This window comes from Lynx rufus, unplaced genomic scaffold, assembly GCF_022079265.1.
Source record: "Lynx rufus isolate CCGP_SWC_20201006 ecotype Redwood Valley unplaced genomic scaffold, mLynRuf1.p SCAF_2, whole genome shotgun sequence".
NCBI classification, from domain to species: Eukaryota; Metazoa; Chordata; class Mammalia; order Carnivora; family Felidae; genus Lynx; species Lynx rufus.
Window position 1 is genome coordinate 203,494,192 of NW_025814834.1, and position 18,780 is coordinate 203,512,971.

Sequence of the window (18,780 nt, forward strand, 5' to 3'; positions counted from 1 at the left end):
TGGGTGGAGGGAGCCCTCATCCATCTTGGTCACCGGCGGGGGGAGGAGGTCTCTGGGTTTACAGCACGTGGCTGGGAGTCCTCCCTACTTCAGCTGAGACCCCCAGGGGGCAGACCCTCGACCCAAGTCCCCAAGAAGCACACGCCAGCTCTGCCGGGTCCCATGGGCCATCTGTTTTGATTCACTATAAAAACTAGAGCTGAGCTCTGTGGAAATGTCAGGCAAGCAGGGGGCCCGGACAGCGAGTGAGCCAAAATCAAAGACATTCCCTACTGCTGCCCCCTAGAGACAAGCAGGGACCCACATATATGCACAAAGGGATACACACGCCCGCTCCCCGCTGGACTCATGTGTTCCCAGGCTCACATTCGGGTATGCACGGGCTTGACCTCGGATGACCGTGGTACCCCTGGGGCCCTTGCACCACCTTTGCGTGTGGCCTGTCTGCACTCTCGTCTCTCCCCGCACAGAACTTCCTCATGACTGTCTCGCTCAGAAGCCGGTCGAAGGCCCCTGCCATGGAGGCCCCACACGCCTGACCTGCTCTCGGACCTCGCTTCCCAGCTTTCCTCTCCAGCCACACGGATCTTGTTCCTTCTTCTGTCCCTGACACATTCCACATTTCTGCCTGCCTCAGGGGTTTTGCACTTGCTACGATGCCCCGTCCTCAAATACGGCCACAAGTTTGGCTCCTTGCTTCCTGTAGGTCTCTGCTCAAGGTCCCCTGCCCACCCTGTCGCCCATCCCCTCGCCCTGAGGCGAGCATCTTCATAGGACTGAGCACCAGAGACTGATTCATATTTGCAGGGGAGGGGGCTCGGTGTCCCCTCCCCATAGTGAAACGTCAACTCCCGTTTCCTGCCATGTTCCAACCACCTAGAACCCTGCCCGGCATACGGGGGTACTCAATCAGTGGTGAGCCCAGCCAGCATCCAGGGGCAGAGGCCGGGCTCACGTGCAGACAGCCCTGGGGTGCGGTCCTCGTTCTGTCACTTATCAGGTCACTTTGCCTCTCAGAGGCTTGGCTCTCACAGGGCTGTCACGAGGATTAACGATCCCGTGTGACTCTTGGTGTGGCACCTGAGGGGGGTCACTGTGGCAGGTAGGTTTTCTCTGGACTTGTGCCAGGTGGTCTGGTGGCTGTTCGGCACCACTTCCCTTCTAAATTTTTTTCGTAAGTTTATTTATGTTGAGAGAGAGAGAGAGCACAGGGGAGGGGCAGAACGACAGGGAGAGAGAAAATCTCAAGCAGGCTCCACCCTGTCGGCCCAGAGCCCAATGTGGGGCTCGAACCCACAAACCGTGAGATCCTGACCTGAGCCGAAACTGGACGCTCGGCCGACCGAGCCCCCCCAGGCGCCCAGCACCACCTCCCTTCTATGTGCCCTGTTGGATCTCAGGGCTAGAGGCCTACAAACCACTTTCCCGCCTCCCTTTGTGAGCTGACCCCAAGCAGCTTCCGCCTGTGAGACCGGATCACATGAGAGCCGCAGGAGAGGGGGCGCCAAGATCCCTGACAGCACTTCCCTCGACCCCAACCTTCCCCGACTCCCCGAGCCCTAGCTGGGGCCTCCTTCATGCCCCTAGCCCTGCCAGCGGAGTCTCTTTATTAAGAGATGTATTTCCTACTTGAAACTGCTAGCATAGAATGTTTCTTGACTGAATCCCGAAAGGACAAGGAAGTTTCTCAAGTTTTCCCAGAGGGCACACTTTGATGGTGGGGACAAGCCGGACTGTGCACTCGAGTGGCATCAGGGTAGAAGGTGGGGGGACACGACTCATCTCCTCTTCCACTCTGCCGCCGGGAAAGGTGGGGTGAGCCTCTCCCCTGGGCTGAGTGAGGTTGGTCTTCCCCACCCCTGCCTCGCCCCACCCCCAGAGCCGCCCTCACAACAAGGAAAGAGGGACAGCGCCAGTGGACGGTGTTTTCGGCACCTTATGATATAAACTAGTCCTTAACTCATTCATTCCTCAAAACGCCCTGGCTTGGACAATACTGTTATCATCCTACTTTCCCCGACAGGGAACCGAGGCCCGACTATGAAGTCGTTTACGCGGCTAAGAAGTGGTAAAGCTGAGATTCGGGCCCAGGCTGGCTCTAGAGGCTGTGCTCATAACCACAGCTCTTGGTTCTCTCTTTCAGGGCTTGTGAGCCGGCAGCTTGAGCTGCAGATGAGACCTTGGGGCTCGAGGAGGGGCCGAAGAGGTGATGAGTTGACACCCACTCCATGCCTGGGAATTCACCAGGCCCTTTCTCCAGCCCTTCTTCTAATCTTTTCCACTTTCCCAGAAGCCCCCGGGCCTCGAGCACATGGTCCTTCCCAGCAAATGTGGGGAAGGGACTTCTCTTTCCTCCCTCTGGGGTGGAGGATTGAGCAGGAAAAAAAAAAAAAAAAACCAAAAAACTATGGCTGGAATATCAGCTCTGCTTAACTTCCCGCACAGCTTGGGGAAGTTCAGTCCCTCTGTGGGCCTCAGTTTCCCAGCCATAAGCAAAGTGGGTGGGCTGGAGGACCATTAGGGGCTCTTCTGGCACTAACATTCTAGAATGCCGCTTTGAAGACATGTGGAAAACTAAGATGTCTGGTCAGGGCAGCGAAGCAGACCACACGTTTTACCAAACCAGGCTGGGCCGTGCGTGGTGACTAAGAGCACCCAGTCCGGGGCGCCTGGAGAAGTCTGTCCTAGGATGGGTTTGTCTCCAGAACAGATACCCTGCCAAATGGACCATGGCGCCCCAGAGGCGGGTCTTGCCTGCTGATCCAGGGTGCCTCCCCCTTCAGGGTCCTCATTAGGAAGCCAGGTTGGCTGACCCCCTTTGGATGAGCTGACTCCAGTTAATGACAGCCACTGTGCCAGGTGCTATGCTGAACACTGGGCCCACAGGGGTCTCAAACACGGGCTCTGGCCGCCCAGAGCTCAGGGTAGCGAAGGCAGTCTCCAACCTTTGTACCCCCCCTTCAAGACCCAGCAGGAACGCTCCCCTCTTCCAGAAGTTCTTGCTGGCTTCCTCAGCTCTGACTTCCAATGTCCACCTGGTGTGGTGCAGACCTGGCCCATGCCCAGCTCCCTGGGGCATCGTGACCCACAACCCCTAGACTGTGAAGCGATCAGGACGGGCTCTGGTGGCCCCACCCCACGCGGGGGCTCAGCAGGTGCAGTCAGAATTGTTGCTTGGCAACCAGGACTTGTGACACAGCTCACATCTGTCCGGGCTGGAAGCACTAACCTGATCCAGCATCTGTGTGCCGAGCGCCTGGCTCAGAATGTTCCTAAGGAAGCAAGGTATCGTCCAAACGTTCCAAGTGACCCACAGGAGGCAGGGCCATTCCAGGTCGGTGGAGAACACACAGGCTTTGAATCCCAGGCCTGCCTCTTACCACGTGTGGGAGGCTGGCAGGCCACATAAGCTCAGCGAGCCTCAGTTTCATGGTCTCTAAAATGGGCGTATAATGCCTACTAGCCCAGTCACTGTGCAGCCGCTTCAACTAGCTGATGTGTGTAGGTGCTACCAGTGTTCCAGAGCTGTTTTCCCCTTCCTGGTTCCTCTGCGGCTGCCCTGCACCATCAGAAATGCGTGCAGTCTGCTGTCAGAGGAAGCCTTCCTCCTCTCAGAGACCCCCAAGCTCACTCTGGCCACCCCTTCCCTGCCCGCCACAGGCTGGGCAATGCCCACTGGGGGGTGGGGTGGGCACTACCTGGCGCTGACGTGAGGAGACACGGCTGCCAAGTGTTCAACTGGGCATGTCCAGAGAAGCAGCCCCACAGGGCAGCTACCTGGTTACAGGCAGGCAGGATGTGTTCGGACCAGTCTGGAAGATGGCCCTGTCCCAGACCCTGCCACTCTGCCCGTGGACGCCCCCACTGGCCGGCAGCTCTCATCTGTCCCCTGGGAGAGGCTGCCCATTGCTGGGTGCGGGCGGCTCGGCTTGGACTTGCCCTTCACTCCACAGGGTGGGTAGTGCCGTGTAAGTACACAAGCACTGCAGTCGGGCCACCCCGGGGTGCAAATCCAGGTCTGCTCCTTACTGGCCGTGAGACTTTGCTCAACTCATTTATCCTCCCTGACCCTCAACTTGTCCCATCTTGAAAATGGGACCACGACCACCCATCTCCTAGCACAGTTGTTACAACCAGTATCACCAACGTTAGGTGTAAAGGACCTAACAGGGCCTGGCAGGTATCCAACACTGGAGAAAGGGTCACGTCCTCTAACACATAAAGGGGCCACCTGCTGTGATCTGTATACACGCGGTGGCAGTGGGGCAAGGCCAGAACCCAAGCCATAACTGAGGGCACGGAATCCACCCCAATTCCTTATCTGGGCTTGTTGAGAAGTCCTTGGAGAGGTTTAACTGGGATGGTATCTCCTCCTGGGAGAGGAGACCTCAACACCCACCCGGTGAAGCTGAAGGTCACATCAAATCTGAAAGGCGACTCTGTTCTTCCCGGCTTCATCCGTTATGCATTAAAGAGCAGACGGCGGGTGCTCGGGATTCATAATCTGAGACATCCGGAGACTAAAGGCACTGGCCAAATTTAAACCGAAAGATGAACTTGTTGGGTGTCTTTTCAGATTACGGGAGAAGAAGAAAGGAGAGAATTTCTTAGTCATCTACGATCCACTCAGAATTCACAGTGAGTCTGCCTGACCGGCTGACATCACAGGGACCTGTGAACCACCTCTGGGTTCCAGGCATTTTAAATATCACTGTTTGGAAGGGACAAAGGGATAAATGTTGGACACCCCCACCGGAGCCTGAAGAGAGGGGCCTTTCTGTGGCAGACACCGGGGGGCTAACAAGAGGCTAGGAGCAACAGGACTACTGGTGTGGCTCCAGGGAGGTCAGGATGTGGTGGGGTCAAGGGTCAGACAAAACTGAGTCTGCCCTATGGTTCTGCAAAGTACTGGGCACATGACTGACTTTCTCCCCAGCCTTAGTGCCTGCAGCAAAGGAGCTAAAAAGCACCTGGGCTCAGATGAGATTACGTTTAGCACAGCACCAGGCACATAGTAAGAGCTCAGTTAACAGCAGGTGCCTTTGCTATCCATTTTACTTGGACTTCCTTAAATGTACTTAGCCCAGGGGCACCTGGGTGGCTCAGTCAGATTCCGACTCTTGGTGTCAGCTCAGGCTTTTACCTCAGGGTTGCAAGTTCAAGCCCTGCATCGAGTCTTGATCTCTGGGTCATGGGCTGAAGCCCCAGGTCAAGCTCCACATTGGGTGTGGAGCCTGCTTAAATGTATTTGGTCCAAATGCCTTTTGCTCTGAATGAGCTTTGAGCCGTCTCAGTAGCCACAATGACATAATGGTTCCCCCCGAGTCTCACAAAACCCAGGGAGGGTGGGGGGCATGGAGCTTGTTGAACCCTCTTCCCAAACAGGGAAACTGAGGCTCAGGAAAGAAGTGACTGATCCAGTGTCACCGCCTGAGCTAGACACTTTCCACCGTCCTCCACCCTGGTCCCTAGTCACACCAAAGCCACACCTCTGGAGTCCGTCTGGACCCTGTCTGGACCGCCAGCCCCAGCACGGAGCCCCAAGCCCAGTCTGTGTTTAGCAATAGAGTCCATCGAATGAATGAATGTCACGGACCCAAGTGAGAATGAGATGGAAACGATGGTCATCCTCCCCAAGAAAAGCGCACGTGTGGACACACACGTGATCATACGCACATTCGATGGGTTCACAGACCCCTGACCAGGACGCCCTGACCTAGGTCTCTGTGGCCCTGGATCACTGGTGTGGCCTCTCTGAGCTATCCAGGGACGACCTCACCACACCCCACATCTGCTGGGTGAAAAGGGGCTCCCAGCTGGGCTTCCACCAGGGGACCACAGAGCACTCCCCACCACCACATCTCAGCCGGTGGTCACTGCTGTTATAACCACTAAAACCAGGAACTGCCAAACCAACCACGCTCCCACATGGCCCCAGGCCGCTCCCTGCAAGTGCTCTTTGTATTTCAAAAAGAGAACCTTTATTACTTATTCTTTTCCTCATTAGAACAACTTTAACAGCAACACAAAGTAAAGCGTAAGACTTATCTGCAGACACACTGGAGCATACCCAAAGGCTTATCAGCCAAAGACCACTGTGAAGGTCAAGTCTCTCTCTCTCTCTCTCTCTCTCTCTCTCTCTCTCTCTCTCACACACACACACACACACACACACACACACACACACACACACACACACTCTCAAGCATGGCCTCTCTTGGGGCTCCCAGGTCCTCCTGCCAGGGACAGCTTGTCAGGCCCAACACGTGCTGCCGCGTAACAAATCCAGGGGCCAATACCAAGGAGGTCTGGGGTGGGCAGCAAGGTGCAAGAGCTGGGCAGGGAAAGAAATGACCCCATATTCTGATAGACTCTACAAGTGCCACCCCACTCCTTGCCCAGGCCCTTCTGTCTTTGTGCTGATTCAAGTGCTTGGACAAGCAGATTCTGAGAAATGGTGTGTGTGTCTCCTGGGCTGGTGAAACCTGCTCGAACTGTGATCAGTGACTTGAGCTTAGCAAAGCCAGGCCTGGGAGGCACCTCTGGGTGGAGAAGACTCTGGCAGCTCTGATGGGCGCCCCGAGGGGTGACGTGGTGGGGGGGAGGGGGGAGGAAGGGAGACTGAGGACAGACTGCTGCTGACATGTCCCGACCCAGGGGTGAGAGTCAGGAAGAGGGTGACGCTTCCAGAGTTTGGTTTTGTTTCACCCTCCAAATTAGCATCAGTACTTCCATTTGCACAGAAGTCGGCAGCCAGACAGCTAGCAGGGCACGGAGGCTCAAGCCAGTTCTGTGTGGAAAGGCACCAGATGGTTTGTTATGAAACACATTTTGGTCAGAAAATAGCTGGGGTTTTTGGTTCCTGGGAGGACAACAAAACCAGAAAGGAGGTGCAAGCTGGGAGAAGGGAGGGTGAGAAGGCAACTTTGGCATGGGATCTGGTTCTAGTGTGCGCTCCACCCCTTCCACGTTTGGGGCCCATTTCCTTGCCTGTGAAACGGCGACCAGATAGTCCTGACCAAGTTTAGGTGTTGGGCTCCACGCATTGTCCCAGGGAGCATGGGGACTCGGGGCTCAGAGACACCCGCACAGACGAAACAGGAGAGTGGGCACACGCTCATCGACGGGGGGAGGGGCGGGGCGGGGGACGCCAACAGGGCAGTCACACAGAGATGATTTCCACTGTTGCAGTCAGACCCTGGGAACCTACGGGCAGCCAGACAGAAAGCTCTATGCCAACAGCACCATCGAGGAGCCCCCGGGGGCCACACCTGCCGTGTGTGCTTTAAAGTGCCAGCTACACGTTGTCTTTGGTCAGGGGCTGCCCCTCTGTCTCTCAGGGCCTGGGGAGGGCCAGGGACTCAGGCCCACACCTGCTGGGGCCCCGGCACAAGACTCGGGGCTCCCCTGAAGCCACAGGGCCCTCCTGTGCTCAAAAATGACAGCTTTCTGTAAGGTGTGGGGACGCCTCCAGGGAAATTTGGGTCCTTAGAAAAAGACAAGGGACAAGAAATGCTTTGGTCACCGTCCTGATACCCACAGCAGAGCAGAGCTTTCTCAGGACAGGGCAAAAAGCTGGTTAAAACACTGCACTTGTGCCTGATGCAAAACTGGCTTCCGAGGTGAACCAGGAGTCGCTGAATAAATATTCAAGGCATCCTTCAGTTCTTAGGATAAGAGTGTGGCAAAAAAAAAACACCAACTTCTCCTTTCCCCCTGCTTGACCGGACGCGGCTTTGATTTGCAGGCCAACGGTGCTGCCAACTGGAAGAGGGTGGTTGGGGGCCCTGGAGCTGGCCCCCCCCTCCCCCCGCCCCCGGCCACAAGAGGCTTTGGTCTGTCACGTGTCCCGCCAGCCCCGGGGACCTCAGAAGCTGAAGAGGTCATCCTGCTCGGCGCCGCTGCTGTCAGGCTTGTCCCAGTCGACAGGTGAGAGGCACTGGGCGTAATGGATGTCTTGTGCTGTCAATCCAGTGTCCAGGACCTGAGGGTTCGTCCGAGACTGGGCAAGCCTGGAAGGCAGAGCTGTGTGAGCCGAGGGTCTCCGAAGGGGCTGGCGGGGGCCTGAGCAGCCAGTCCAGGGTCAGAGTGAGAGGGCAGGGATGGGAGAAGGCCAGGACACCGGGGCCAGAAGGGAAACCCCAGGATGTCAGGAGAGGTGGAGCCTCTGACCAGAGTCTACCCTTGAGGGCTAACGGCTCAGAACACTGGGGGGCAGTGGCATTCCCGCCACGGAGAGAGGGGCTCCACACCCCCGGCTCCACCAGGAAAGGGCAGGGAAGGGCCGTGCTGGCGAGGTCAGTGAGGGGCATGTGCGGGACGGAGGCGGTTCAACTAGGAGACTACTGGCTAGAACTGTGTTCAATACAGTGCTGTTCAAAACACAGACTTAAAAAGGAAGAGAACCCAAACATCCAAAGAACAGGGGGGAGTTAAGTAAATTACGACTCAGGTCCTTAGAAGCACGTGAGGGAGCAGTGAACAAATGAGGTGTTTACAAGGAGTTGTTAACAGCCTGGGGAAACACTCCTGGTATGTCAATGTTAGGTGAAAATCGGGATCCCCAAATGCAAATACCATGAGCTGATCAATGCCCCCCCCCAAAAAAAAAGAAAAAAGAAAAAAGAAAAAAGAAAAAAAAAGTGTATATGTATAGGATTAGCGTGAATTAAGCCCAAAAGTCTGGGCTGTGGGATTATAGGATGGTGTTCTTTCCTGTTTAATGCTCTGCTGATTTTCGAAGTTGTTAATAAAGGGCACATGATACTTAAGTAATCTGGAAAAAGCGAACGGAAGATTTTCTTAAAATGAGGGGGTTGCAGTCAGTTAGTGAAGTTAGTGAAGCAGGGAGGACAGTGAAAAGAATGTCTTTGCCTCCACGAAAGGGCCAACCGTGCTGACCACCCCCTCTTCCCTGGGCTGCGCCGAGGGGTATCTACCAGGCTCCAGCAGGAAGGGGCTGGGGAGGAAGCAGAGGGCTGCAGGGGGCTGCCCAGGGTCCCCAGGGAGACAGGGGGTCCTGACTGCCCAGGCCCAGTGCTCAGAACCCTGAGCTGCCCAGGCCTCTCTTCAGCCCAGCCTTCTCAGTGCCATGTCCCCAAGCTGAAGGTAGTCATGGCTACAGGGAGGGCCCCTGGGAAGATGGGGAAATGCCACCACCCTCAGGCAAGACCAAAATACCTCCTTGCTGTGCCTGACATCCCTCCTCTGTGTATCGCTCTACGGGCTTAATTAAGCATTGCCCCCTCCCTGCCCCTTTCCACAACTGCAGAACCTCTGGAGGGAACAAAGCCTGCAAAAAGCCAGGTTCTGAAGGCTACACCAGGTGCAGGGCGAGGAAATCAGCCTGAGCTGCGGAGTGTTCAGTTCAGCTCAGGCTGTGGTAGAGAAGCCACAAGGAATAGCCTTTGATTCAATAGCACGGGCTTTTTAGCAGACACGGGCAACCCCCGGATAGTGAGTTCCCCATCCCTGGAAGTATCCGAGTTGAGACTTTTGCTCTGGAGAAGATCAGAGTTCATGTTCTCAGACAGGCAAAGGACCCCGGAGAGCAGCTCACACCTCCTTCCCCAGCACGAGGAGCCCAGCTAACGTTACCTTGAAAATGCTTCATCCAGGCCGTCATCCAGCTCCTTGGGGAAAACAAAGCAGGAGATATGAACCCTCAGTGGGGGAGCACATGCTCACAGCCAGGGTGTCCCAGCCCTGGATAAGCCACAGGGACTCTGGACACAAGCATAGGGGTCTGGCGGGTGCCTGGGGAAAGAGGCACAGGCAGACCCCCCACCTGGCGACTGCCATGTGCATCTCAACCCAGGGACTCAAACCTGGGATGCGGGACAGGAAAAAGAGCACAATTGGGTGGGTACAATTCCCAGCTCTGCCACTAGTCGAGTGACACCTTGGGCAAGTTGCAGCTCCTCTTTGGGACTCAGCTTTTCCTTCCGTAAAATGAGTGGGTTGGATTGGATGAGGTCTATGGCTTTCAAGTCCCAAGAGCAAGAGGGTAGGGAAGACGGTGTTCTTGCTTTCATCCACTTCCAAGAGCCATGCCAGAATTCCAAGCTCATGAGGGATTAAATGATGGCAGGAATCCCAGAGCCTAGGTGGGAAAACACTGGCAAGGGCTCCCTGCAGCCTCCCTGAGTGGATGGGTGGGTGCCAAGGGTGGATCCCAGGCAGCAGAGAACAGGTTCGCGGTGCCTACAGGTGGCCCCCAACAGGGACCAGGATATGAGTTTTCAAGTCTGCCAACATTCCAGATTCTTTAAAATTAAACAGACATGACAAAATAACGATTCTGCAATGGATTCTAGACGAGGAAAAGGACACGGGGAGGCGGTGGGGGGGGACACGTGGAGAAATGTGACTATGGCCTGTAGATTACATAACAGTATCAGATTGATGTTAATGATTTTGATCACTGTAACGCAGTGATGTTAGATGCTGACATTTGGAGAATTTGGATGAAGGGTGAACAGGAATGTTTTGTACTGTTTTTACAACTTTTTTGTAGTTCTAAAATTATTTTCAGATGAAAAAAATTTTTAACTTTTGATAAAAAAAAAAAACAAAAACAACCCAGGTTCCTCTGGGAGACTCTGCAGGCAGAGGTCATCATCTTTATTGAAGGGATGAAAAAGCTGAGACACAGAGAGGTCAGGGGGCTTGCCTGGAGTCACAGAGCGAGTCAGAGGCCAACTGCTGACCGCCAGGCCTCAGACTCCTCCTTTAGATGGTGGGGCGGGGACGGGTGTCAGGAGCAAACTGTGCCCACACCAAGAACAAGGGAGCCTTTAGCTGGTCCTGTGGTGGGCCGACTATGGACGCTCAGACCAAGAGGCTGGCCATTGTGAGGAGACAGCTGTGCTGGGAGCCAAGCCTGCTGGGGAGGCAGCCCCGAGTTCAAAGGGGACATTGTTTGCCCCCCACCCTGGGCCTGGGCGCTGCTGGGCTGGGTCTGGCCCTCCCAGAGGACTGAAGTCATGCGTGCCAGGGCCCAGGTCCTGGAGCAGCCTTAGGCCTCAACCACGATCAGGCTGAGGCTCGCTGTGAGATCCCTATGGGGTCCCCAGGCCACATGACCACTCACCCAGACAACGCTGCTATTGTTCAAGGCTTGAGGCCTCGGTGCCTCATCCACGTTAGTGGTATTAGCGCTGACTGTGGACAGCGGGGCCTTGGCCGTCTCTTCCAAGTCCAGCAGGTTCCCAGTGGCAACCACTAGGAAGGGTCCAGTCAGGTGTGTCAGTGGGAGGAACCGCCTGTTTCCAAGCCCCATCTCCCAGCCCGATCCTGGAGCCTCCTGGGCTGTTGTGGTCTTGACTCCCTCCTCAGGCATGGCCTTCCCAGGCCCATCAAGCAGACCACCCAGAGCCCCACCTGGGCACCTCCCGAAGCAGCTGGACGGTGAGAACCTCTACCCAACTAACATTTTAGGTTGAAACTTTTACATTCGCAACAGGTGTTAAGTTTTGTTAAGCGATCACATAATAAGATGTTAAATGTATACAGAGAGATGTATACATACGTTTATATAGCTGCACAGGAACATATTTGCAAGAACATGCACCAAAATGAGCAATCTTCCCTTCTAACCACATGTTCTAATTTATCTATAATGAACATGTATTATTTATTTAACAATAAAACACAAATAAAAAACCAAGGGTTTGCCCCAGCCCAGGAGGGAGGGGGGCCCTCAGGATGAAGGGCAGACCCCGAGACATGCAGCTGATTCTGGTCCCACCCCCTGCCCAGGACTCACAGCTCTTTAACGATGGGGTGTTGTCACGGAGGCCCCCACCCAGGACGTCCCCTCCTTCTTGGCTGGCTTTCTCCCTCTTCTCCTTCTCTGTGGGAGCAAGGCACAGGGCGTTGGAGCCCCACTCCCAGCACTCGCTGGGTAGGGGAGGTCTGCGGCCACTCTCAGGCGGCAGGCATTAGATCTCCAGCAGAGAGGAGAGAAACTCTGTAGACTTAATCCTCACAATCACCCTGGGGGTGTGTGGGGGGGGGAGACAGCTGTTCCCATTTCTTCACAGGGGGAACAGGGACTCACAGAGGTGAAGGGACCTGTCCAAAGTCACCAACCAGGCAGCTGATGAAGTGGAGAGTCAGGCCTGGACTCCAGGGACTTTACCACCCACCCCACCCCCTCCTCCCCTCCCGCCAACTCCTCTCTACTCTGTCAGCTTCCCCAGCTCCACCCCCACCCACCACAGTGTCCCTGAACAAGGCTCACCTTCCTTGGACACCTGCCAAAACTCAAAGGCAACTTTGAAGGCCTGGGCTACTGTGAGGGTGACAGCCTGGGCCTGAAAAACAGGAAGCGGGGTGGGGGATGGGTACAGGTCAGGCAGGTAACAGCAAGTGAGAAATGTAGGCCCGGAGGCTGAGGCTCCGCTCCTTCAAGGCTCTGAACTTCCAGACGGGCAAAAGTAGAGTCCTGGCCCCGCCCAGGTCACCAAAGCAGCCTGGGGTGTAATGAGGCCAGAACCACTCCAGGCAGCTGGGGGCCCCAGGTTCAGCACCTGTAGCCCAGCCACGGCTCCCACCTCTATTCCATTCCCAACCTTTGCAATGACTGCTCACCTCCACCTTTTCCCCTTCCCTTTGGGCTTCCCTATATTCAATTAACTAGGAGGCTTACTTCCTCCAAGAGCCCTCCCTAATTACCTGAGGACTTCACACAGAAACTGAGTCCTTGAAATTAGAGAACAGAAAAGCCAGAACTGGAAAGGGCCCAGTCACTGCCTGAATGAGCCACAGTCAGAAGCAAAGGTTACACTCTGGTTCGCCCTATGCTGGGTTGGAGGGACTTACAACAGGATCCCAAAAAAGGGAGGAGGAGGCTTGTACATTGCCTGACAGGAGCAAAATGTCAATGTGTACCTGTGTCAGGGCACCAAAACCATTCAGCACCATATACCTGTAAGAGGGGGCCACATCTTGGCCTTTCACCCCTGAGGAACTCCCATCCACCCCTTCAAACCCGACTCAGACGTCACCAGCTCTCTCAGGTCACCAGCACTGGTGCCCCACAGCTCCACCTACCTCTCTCTGGCATCATGCATATGGAAGTGTCACCAGTTCACATGCCTGTGTCACCCTATCCGGGCCGCTGCCCAAAGGCAAGAATCTAGTCTAAACACCCCTGATCCCCAGAGCAGGCCAAAGCCCTCCAGAGGTGCAATAGGCTGGCTGCACTCCATCTGCCCAAGGGGCAGGCCTCCTGAGGCCTCGCTTGGCCAGGACCTGCCCCAGCCCACATTCATCTCAGCCCCTTCCTCTCTCTGCTTCCAGTTCAGGGTTAATCACAGTCCGGCTTCTGGGAGCGGGAGTCCCAGAGCTCAGCTGTAGCCGGAAGCGGCATCTAGTTTCTGTCTGACAGCCTGGGCCTAGGGAAGAAAGCACCAGATTCTTTCAAGTGCACAAGTTCAGGCCTAACCAGTCTCAGACCCACTCTCACACCATCCACCAGACAACTTGGTTTAATTGAGAAATGAAGCTGTGGCTACTGCCTTCAAAACGCTTTTTTTTTTTTTTTAAATTTAAAATCCTTAAACAAGCTGACTGATCCATGCCAATTAAACTTCACGAAGTATAAAATCTCATTTGAATGTCTCCGTCATTTACATTTTTGATGGAAGTACTGGCGCTTTATGGCAAAAACCTAAATATGGTAATTAAGTATGAAACTCTTCACAGCTGTTTACAATTTAAGCTGTCACGTCTGAATCAAGTTTAATAGACCCAGTTACCATTGAGAATTGCCCATGAACTAAAAATATGGGCTGATTAGCAGCCGGAGTCAAATCACTATACACCCAAGAAAGGGCTGGTCACCTAAGGTGGCAGGGAGATGGAAACACCGCGATTTTTGCCTCCAGGATATCTGCGGGCACAAACCTGATACTGTTTTTGCATAAATCAACTTGTTCATTTGCATACATCCCCGCCCTTTTGCCCCGAAATCCCGAGCTGTAAGTAAACCAAATATAACCCGAGATGCACATGTGTGCAGGTGGCTGCAAGCCCAGGCTGGGCAGGGACTGGGAGCGGGGTGGGCCCGGCTCTCTGGGGCAGCATTACAAGAAAGGACTGCTAGGGCCTGCCCACCCCCCCAACCCCCGGGAGGCCTGTCTTCCCTCACTCCACAGGCTGCGAGCCCAGCCCTCCTCAGAACGCCTCTGGCCTGTGGCGTTCTCACCAGGACTGGGTTCTAACACCCAGTGTTTCATGTCCCTGTCTCGTTCCCAGTAACCAGGCTGTTAGCTCCTTCAAGGGGCCAGGTCTATCTAGCTCAGGACCCCCCAGGATCCCAGATCCCAGATCCCAGATCCTCCCACCAAGTCGGGCCACGTGTCCCTTATGGCCCTGCTGCCCCAGAAGCATAAATCCTGCACAAAAGGATTACCCGAGGCATGCCAGTGCCCATGTGAGGGAGAGCAGCTCTGCCCCCCGCCTGCTCGGGGTAGAATCAGGGGGTGTCACCTTGCTTGCTGTCAGTCCACCTGCACTGTATTCCTGGGTCCCCCACTGAAGCCCTAACCCCACCTTCACTTCAGAACCCAGAGGCAGGCTGCAGTGCTGCCGAGGCCTCCCAGCTGGGCAGATGGAAACATTTCCTTGTAGAGAAACTCATCCTGGCCGTGCCTAACAGCAGTCACCGGGAGAGGGAGGCCTGGTGGCATGCTGCCCGAGCTAAGCTGAACCGGTGGGTGACCCAGAAAGGAACCCCTTCCCCCGACCCCGGGTGGCCACAGCTTCTCACTCATGCAGGCAGCCAGGCGAGAAAGAGTGGGGAGGTGGAGACTGTGGGCCGCCGGCCAAAAGCAATGAGGGCTATGTCAGCATCCAAATTCAAGTTCCCCCTGGCGGGCTGCCTCTGCTTTGCCACACCCCAGCTCCAGTGACATGGGAGTCCTCACCCACCAATCCTACCATTTAATTCTGCACCTGTCTTTGCACATGCTGCTTCCTGTGCTGGGGTGCACGCAGCCTTTCACCACCCGGACCCCCTTTGTCTTGGCCGGCAAACTCCCACTCATTACTCAGCTCTCAAAGCTCAATTCAAAATGTCTCCTGCTCTGGGAAGTCTTACGGACCTCCAGTGAGACTTAAGAACCTCCACCCTAGAGCCACGCCCCCCAGTTACTGAATCCTGGCTCTTCCCCCCCAACCATCTTGTTGGTGTCTCCATGGCCGATCCCCTGGGGCCCCAGTGCCCACCACAGGGCTCAGCCCCGGGCCAGGCAGCAGTGACGTCTGTGGAGTGACAAGTGACACTTGTCAGCAGGTGGGCTGCAGAACCTGAGGCCCTCGTTTCACCTCTGCCTCCTTCTCAGATGTGTCCACTAAGCCCTGAGAATCTCAACATTTCCAACGTGGCCAGGCTCCTGCCAGCTTGCGCTCGGCTGGGGCCTTAGGAGGGGCACAAGAACACCGCGTCTGCATCAGGTGGCCCGTACACTGCCCTGGGCTGGGCGGGCTGAGGGGCTTCCCCGAGGCTCCCTGAAGGGGGAAGGCCAGCTGGGGAAGGATGGGTACGCTGTGATCGAGCCAGTCAGCCCCTGGCACAGAGGACAACGTGCCGGGAAAAGTGAAGAGCCTGGGCCCAGGCGGCCCCGCAGGAGCCGTTCCCTCTGCCGGATCAGGGCGCTGTTGTCAGCACCAAGCAGCGGGTAGGCTGTTTTCCTCAATAACTGACCTCTTGGCCTGGGGCAGGGTGATTTTGTTCAGGCCTGTCTAAAGTCCTCTGGCCTGAGGGCAGGCCTCCCTTGAGCCGCTGGGCCAGCATCCGCTTTCTTTTGCCTCCGACCTTCCCTTCCCAGAGGAAGCCTCTGCAGCTCAGAGCCCCTCCACACCAGGGTCCACATTCTGCAGCAGTGGCCGTGGGCCAGCTGCCCCAGCCCAGCGCCTGCTCTGGTCAGTGGAGAGGAAGAGACAAACAATGGAGACGTAATGAGCCTGTATTTTTAAGTCAGTGTGGCCTCATAAGAGACAAAGCCAAGAGTCACTGTGACAACAAGGCTGTCATGGGAGAAGCCACTGTAGCTCAGGGACCTGGGGCATCACGAGGCCTCGGGTGAGTGTCTGGCGACACTGAGTCTGCAGGAAAGAAACAAGGTGCACAAAAGAAAGGGGCCTTTCAGAACAATCCTGGAGGTCACTGAGGTGACCTCTTCATTCTGCTGATGGGCGGGCAGCCCACAGAAGGGCAGGGTCTTATCCACAGTCACACAGCACATCAGCCAGGATCAGACCCCTAATTGGTCTTGTCCCATAGTGCTCCCTACACGAGACCTGTGAATCACAGCCCCAAAAGATGTCCATGTCTAATCCCTGGAACCTCTGAGTGCCACCTGGCACCACAAAAGGGACTTTACAGGTGTGACTGAGTGGAGGATTTTGAGATGGAGGGGGATTATCCTGGATTCCCTAGAGGGCCCAATCGCAAGGGGCCTTGTAAGAGGGAGGCAGGAGGGTCAGAGCTAGAAACGGCAATGTGACAACAGAAGCAGGAGGGAGACTGGAAGGGGCTTCACCGCTGGCTCTCAGGTTGGAGAAGGGGCCCGGAACCAAGGAATGGTGGCCTCTAGAGACTAAAAAAGGCAAGGAAGTGTTTTCTTCCCTAGAGCCTCCAAAAGGAACACAACCCTGCCGACCCACTTAAGACTTCTGACCTCCAGAACTGTAGCAGATAAATCCAGGTTGTTTTAAACCACTAAGTTTGTGATTTCTCACAACAGCAATAGGAAACTAATACTATATCTCAAGCAGGCCCTGATGCATAGCAGGAAGCCTGAGGGGCACTTAAAGACTGTGATGTCTTTGACGAGTCCTGGATGAGAGGGGTAGGGGAGAGGATCCCGTCTCCTTGGCTCCAAGGACCACTGGGCATGGGGACTGGGGCTCTGGACTCTGTACACAGAGGTCAATGGAGGCCAACACTCAACGAGTAAATGTCAGGAACCTTCTCACAGAGCAGATGCTCAGACCTCAGGGGCCTCCAAAACGAAAGCCCCAACACCAAAGGTGGACACAGCCTGGCTGCTTGTCCCAAAGTTCAAGACAAATGCCCAGAGACCACTGAGGCCCCACCCATCTCAGCCGGACACGGCCAGGGAGTAGCCTGGAAATTGGGGCAGGGAGCTCGTGGCTCCTCACGGTCACGCCGGGAGGGGAAGAACATGGGTTTGAACCCTCACTCTGCCCAGCTGGCTGTGTCATCTTCAGCAACAGCTGACCTCTGTGAGTCTGCTTCCTCATTAAAGATAAAAACAATAAAGACAGTAACAGCCACCACCTCACAGAGGGTTAAACAAAAAGATCCCTTAAAGCCTACCACTGAAAGACACACATCGTAGATGCGAAAAATAGCCATTTCCCTCCCCACTCTGGCTACAGCAAGCCAGGTCCCTTTGCCATTCCCGGGACCCTCTGATCACCATTCCCCAAGGACTAATTCCTACAAGACCCTGCACCCCCCAGACCATACTACAGACCGCCCCCACCCAAATCTCAAATCCAATCACTCATGTTACAGAGAGGAAGGTGCCAGGGCACTCACTGGGGACACGGGCCTGTTGCCACCCACAGGCCAGGCTGACCGCCTAGGGCAGCCCACTCTGACAGGGCTGTGGCCTTACTCAGTGCTCTCAGCATTGCCTTGGGGTCCCCGGGGATTTCACACTTCCTGTTAAGTGATGCCATCTTTGGGTCCTGCCTCTCCTACCACACAGAGCCCCCAAGGGCAGGGTTGCCAAGGCAAAGCTAAAGCCTGCCTAGGCCCAGCCTCTCCGCACTGACCATTTTCCGCTTGGTGCAGAGGAAGGCATGGCACTCGAGATTCTCGTTGTGCTGGCTCTGTGCGATGTACGCAAACACTTTGTCGTGCATCTTGTCTGCTGTGCAGTAGGAGATCCTGAAAGGCAAGTGGGAAGTGTCACCAAACCCCGGCATGGGGCCTGACCACATCTGGGATGCCCCATAGGGCATCTCCTCTTGAGTCCCCCAGAGCCTCCTATCCCACTCCCTGAAGGTAAAACTCAGGAGATGTGGCCTTGATCTCTGGGCCTGGCATTCTGGGTCATTGATGGCATGGGGGGGGGGGGGCGGGTACCCAGGCTAGGCACAAAGGAGCGGAAGGACAGACTGAGGGCACCTCCCCCTGCTGCCCCCCACTGAGCCACACCTCAAAATGGTAATAGCTAAGCCCTTCTTTCTAGATATCACTTCATTTAATTCTCAGAGCTGCCCGAGATGGGCTCCATTATTATTCCCAATTTTCAGATGAGAAAACTGAAGCTTACGGTCTCAGACCACCAAGCTAGTGGCAGAGCTGAGATGTGCGTTCACCTGAGGATTCCAGAGGCTGGAATACTTCAGGGCTTGCGCTGACTAGACAGGGAAGGGGAAGCTGGACACTTCCCCGCCCACTGATGCCCTGCACCAGGCCTCCCCTCCTGCCCAGAGGTCGGAGGAGTTCTAGGTTCTCTCTCCCAGGGTGACTGAGACTGCTGGCAAATTCTCCCAGAGCTGTGAGCAGAGGCGGAGGAGCTGGGAGTAGCATGAGGGTGTGTGAAGACGGCCAGACCAGGAGCCCCACTGGGTCCAGGAGGAACACAGAGCAGCTCCCTCCTCTCGGAAAACCTGCCCTCCCACCCCCCCACCCCCACCCCCAGTCTGCTGCCTCCCTGCTGGGTGCTCATCCTGAGAATCTCAATCTGGGAGGAACTGGCAGCCCAGAGGCGGGACAGGAGCTCAGCAGACTCT

At 55.6% G+C, this 18,780-nt stretch overlaps 1 protein-coding gene across 5 annotated transcripts in view; it reads right to left on the reverse strand.

Moving 5' to 3' along the window:
• LDLRAP1 (low density lipoprotein receptor adaptor protein 1) overlaps nucleotides 1–18,780 on the reverse strand; it is a 41,956-nt gene that overhangs the window by 11,847 nt on the left and 11,329 nt on the right. The window contains exons 4-10 of one of the 5 annotated variants that reach the window (XM_047083559.1): nucleotides 17,815–17,929; nucleotides 12,245–12,317; nucleotides 11,768–11,854; nucleotides 11,093–11,223; nucleotides 9,598–9,632; nucleotides 7,867–8,012; nucleotides 6,794–7,206 (exon numbers count right to left, since the gene is read on the reverse strand). In XM_047083559.1, coding sequence (XP_046939515.1) covers nucleotides 7,868–8,012; nucleotides 9,598–9,632; nucleotides 11,093–11,223; nucleotides 11,768–11,854; nucleotides 12,245–12,317; nucleotides 17,815–17,929 — 586 coding nt within the window. In that variant the 3' untranslated portion in view covers nucleotides 6,794–7,206; nucleotide 7,867. Of the gene's footprint in view, nucleotides 1–6,793; nucleotides 8,013–9,597; nucleotides 9,633–11,092; nucleotides 11,224–11,767; nucleotides 11,855–12,244; nucleotides 12,318–17,814; nucleotides 17,930–18,780 lie in introns of those variants that run through there. The other 4 variants (XM_047083560.1, XM_047083562.1, XM_047083561.1 and 1 more) reach the window with 4 other exon arrangements.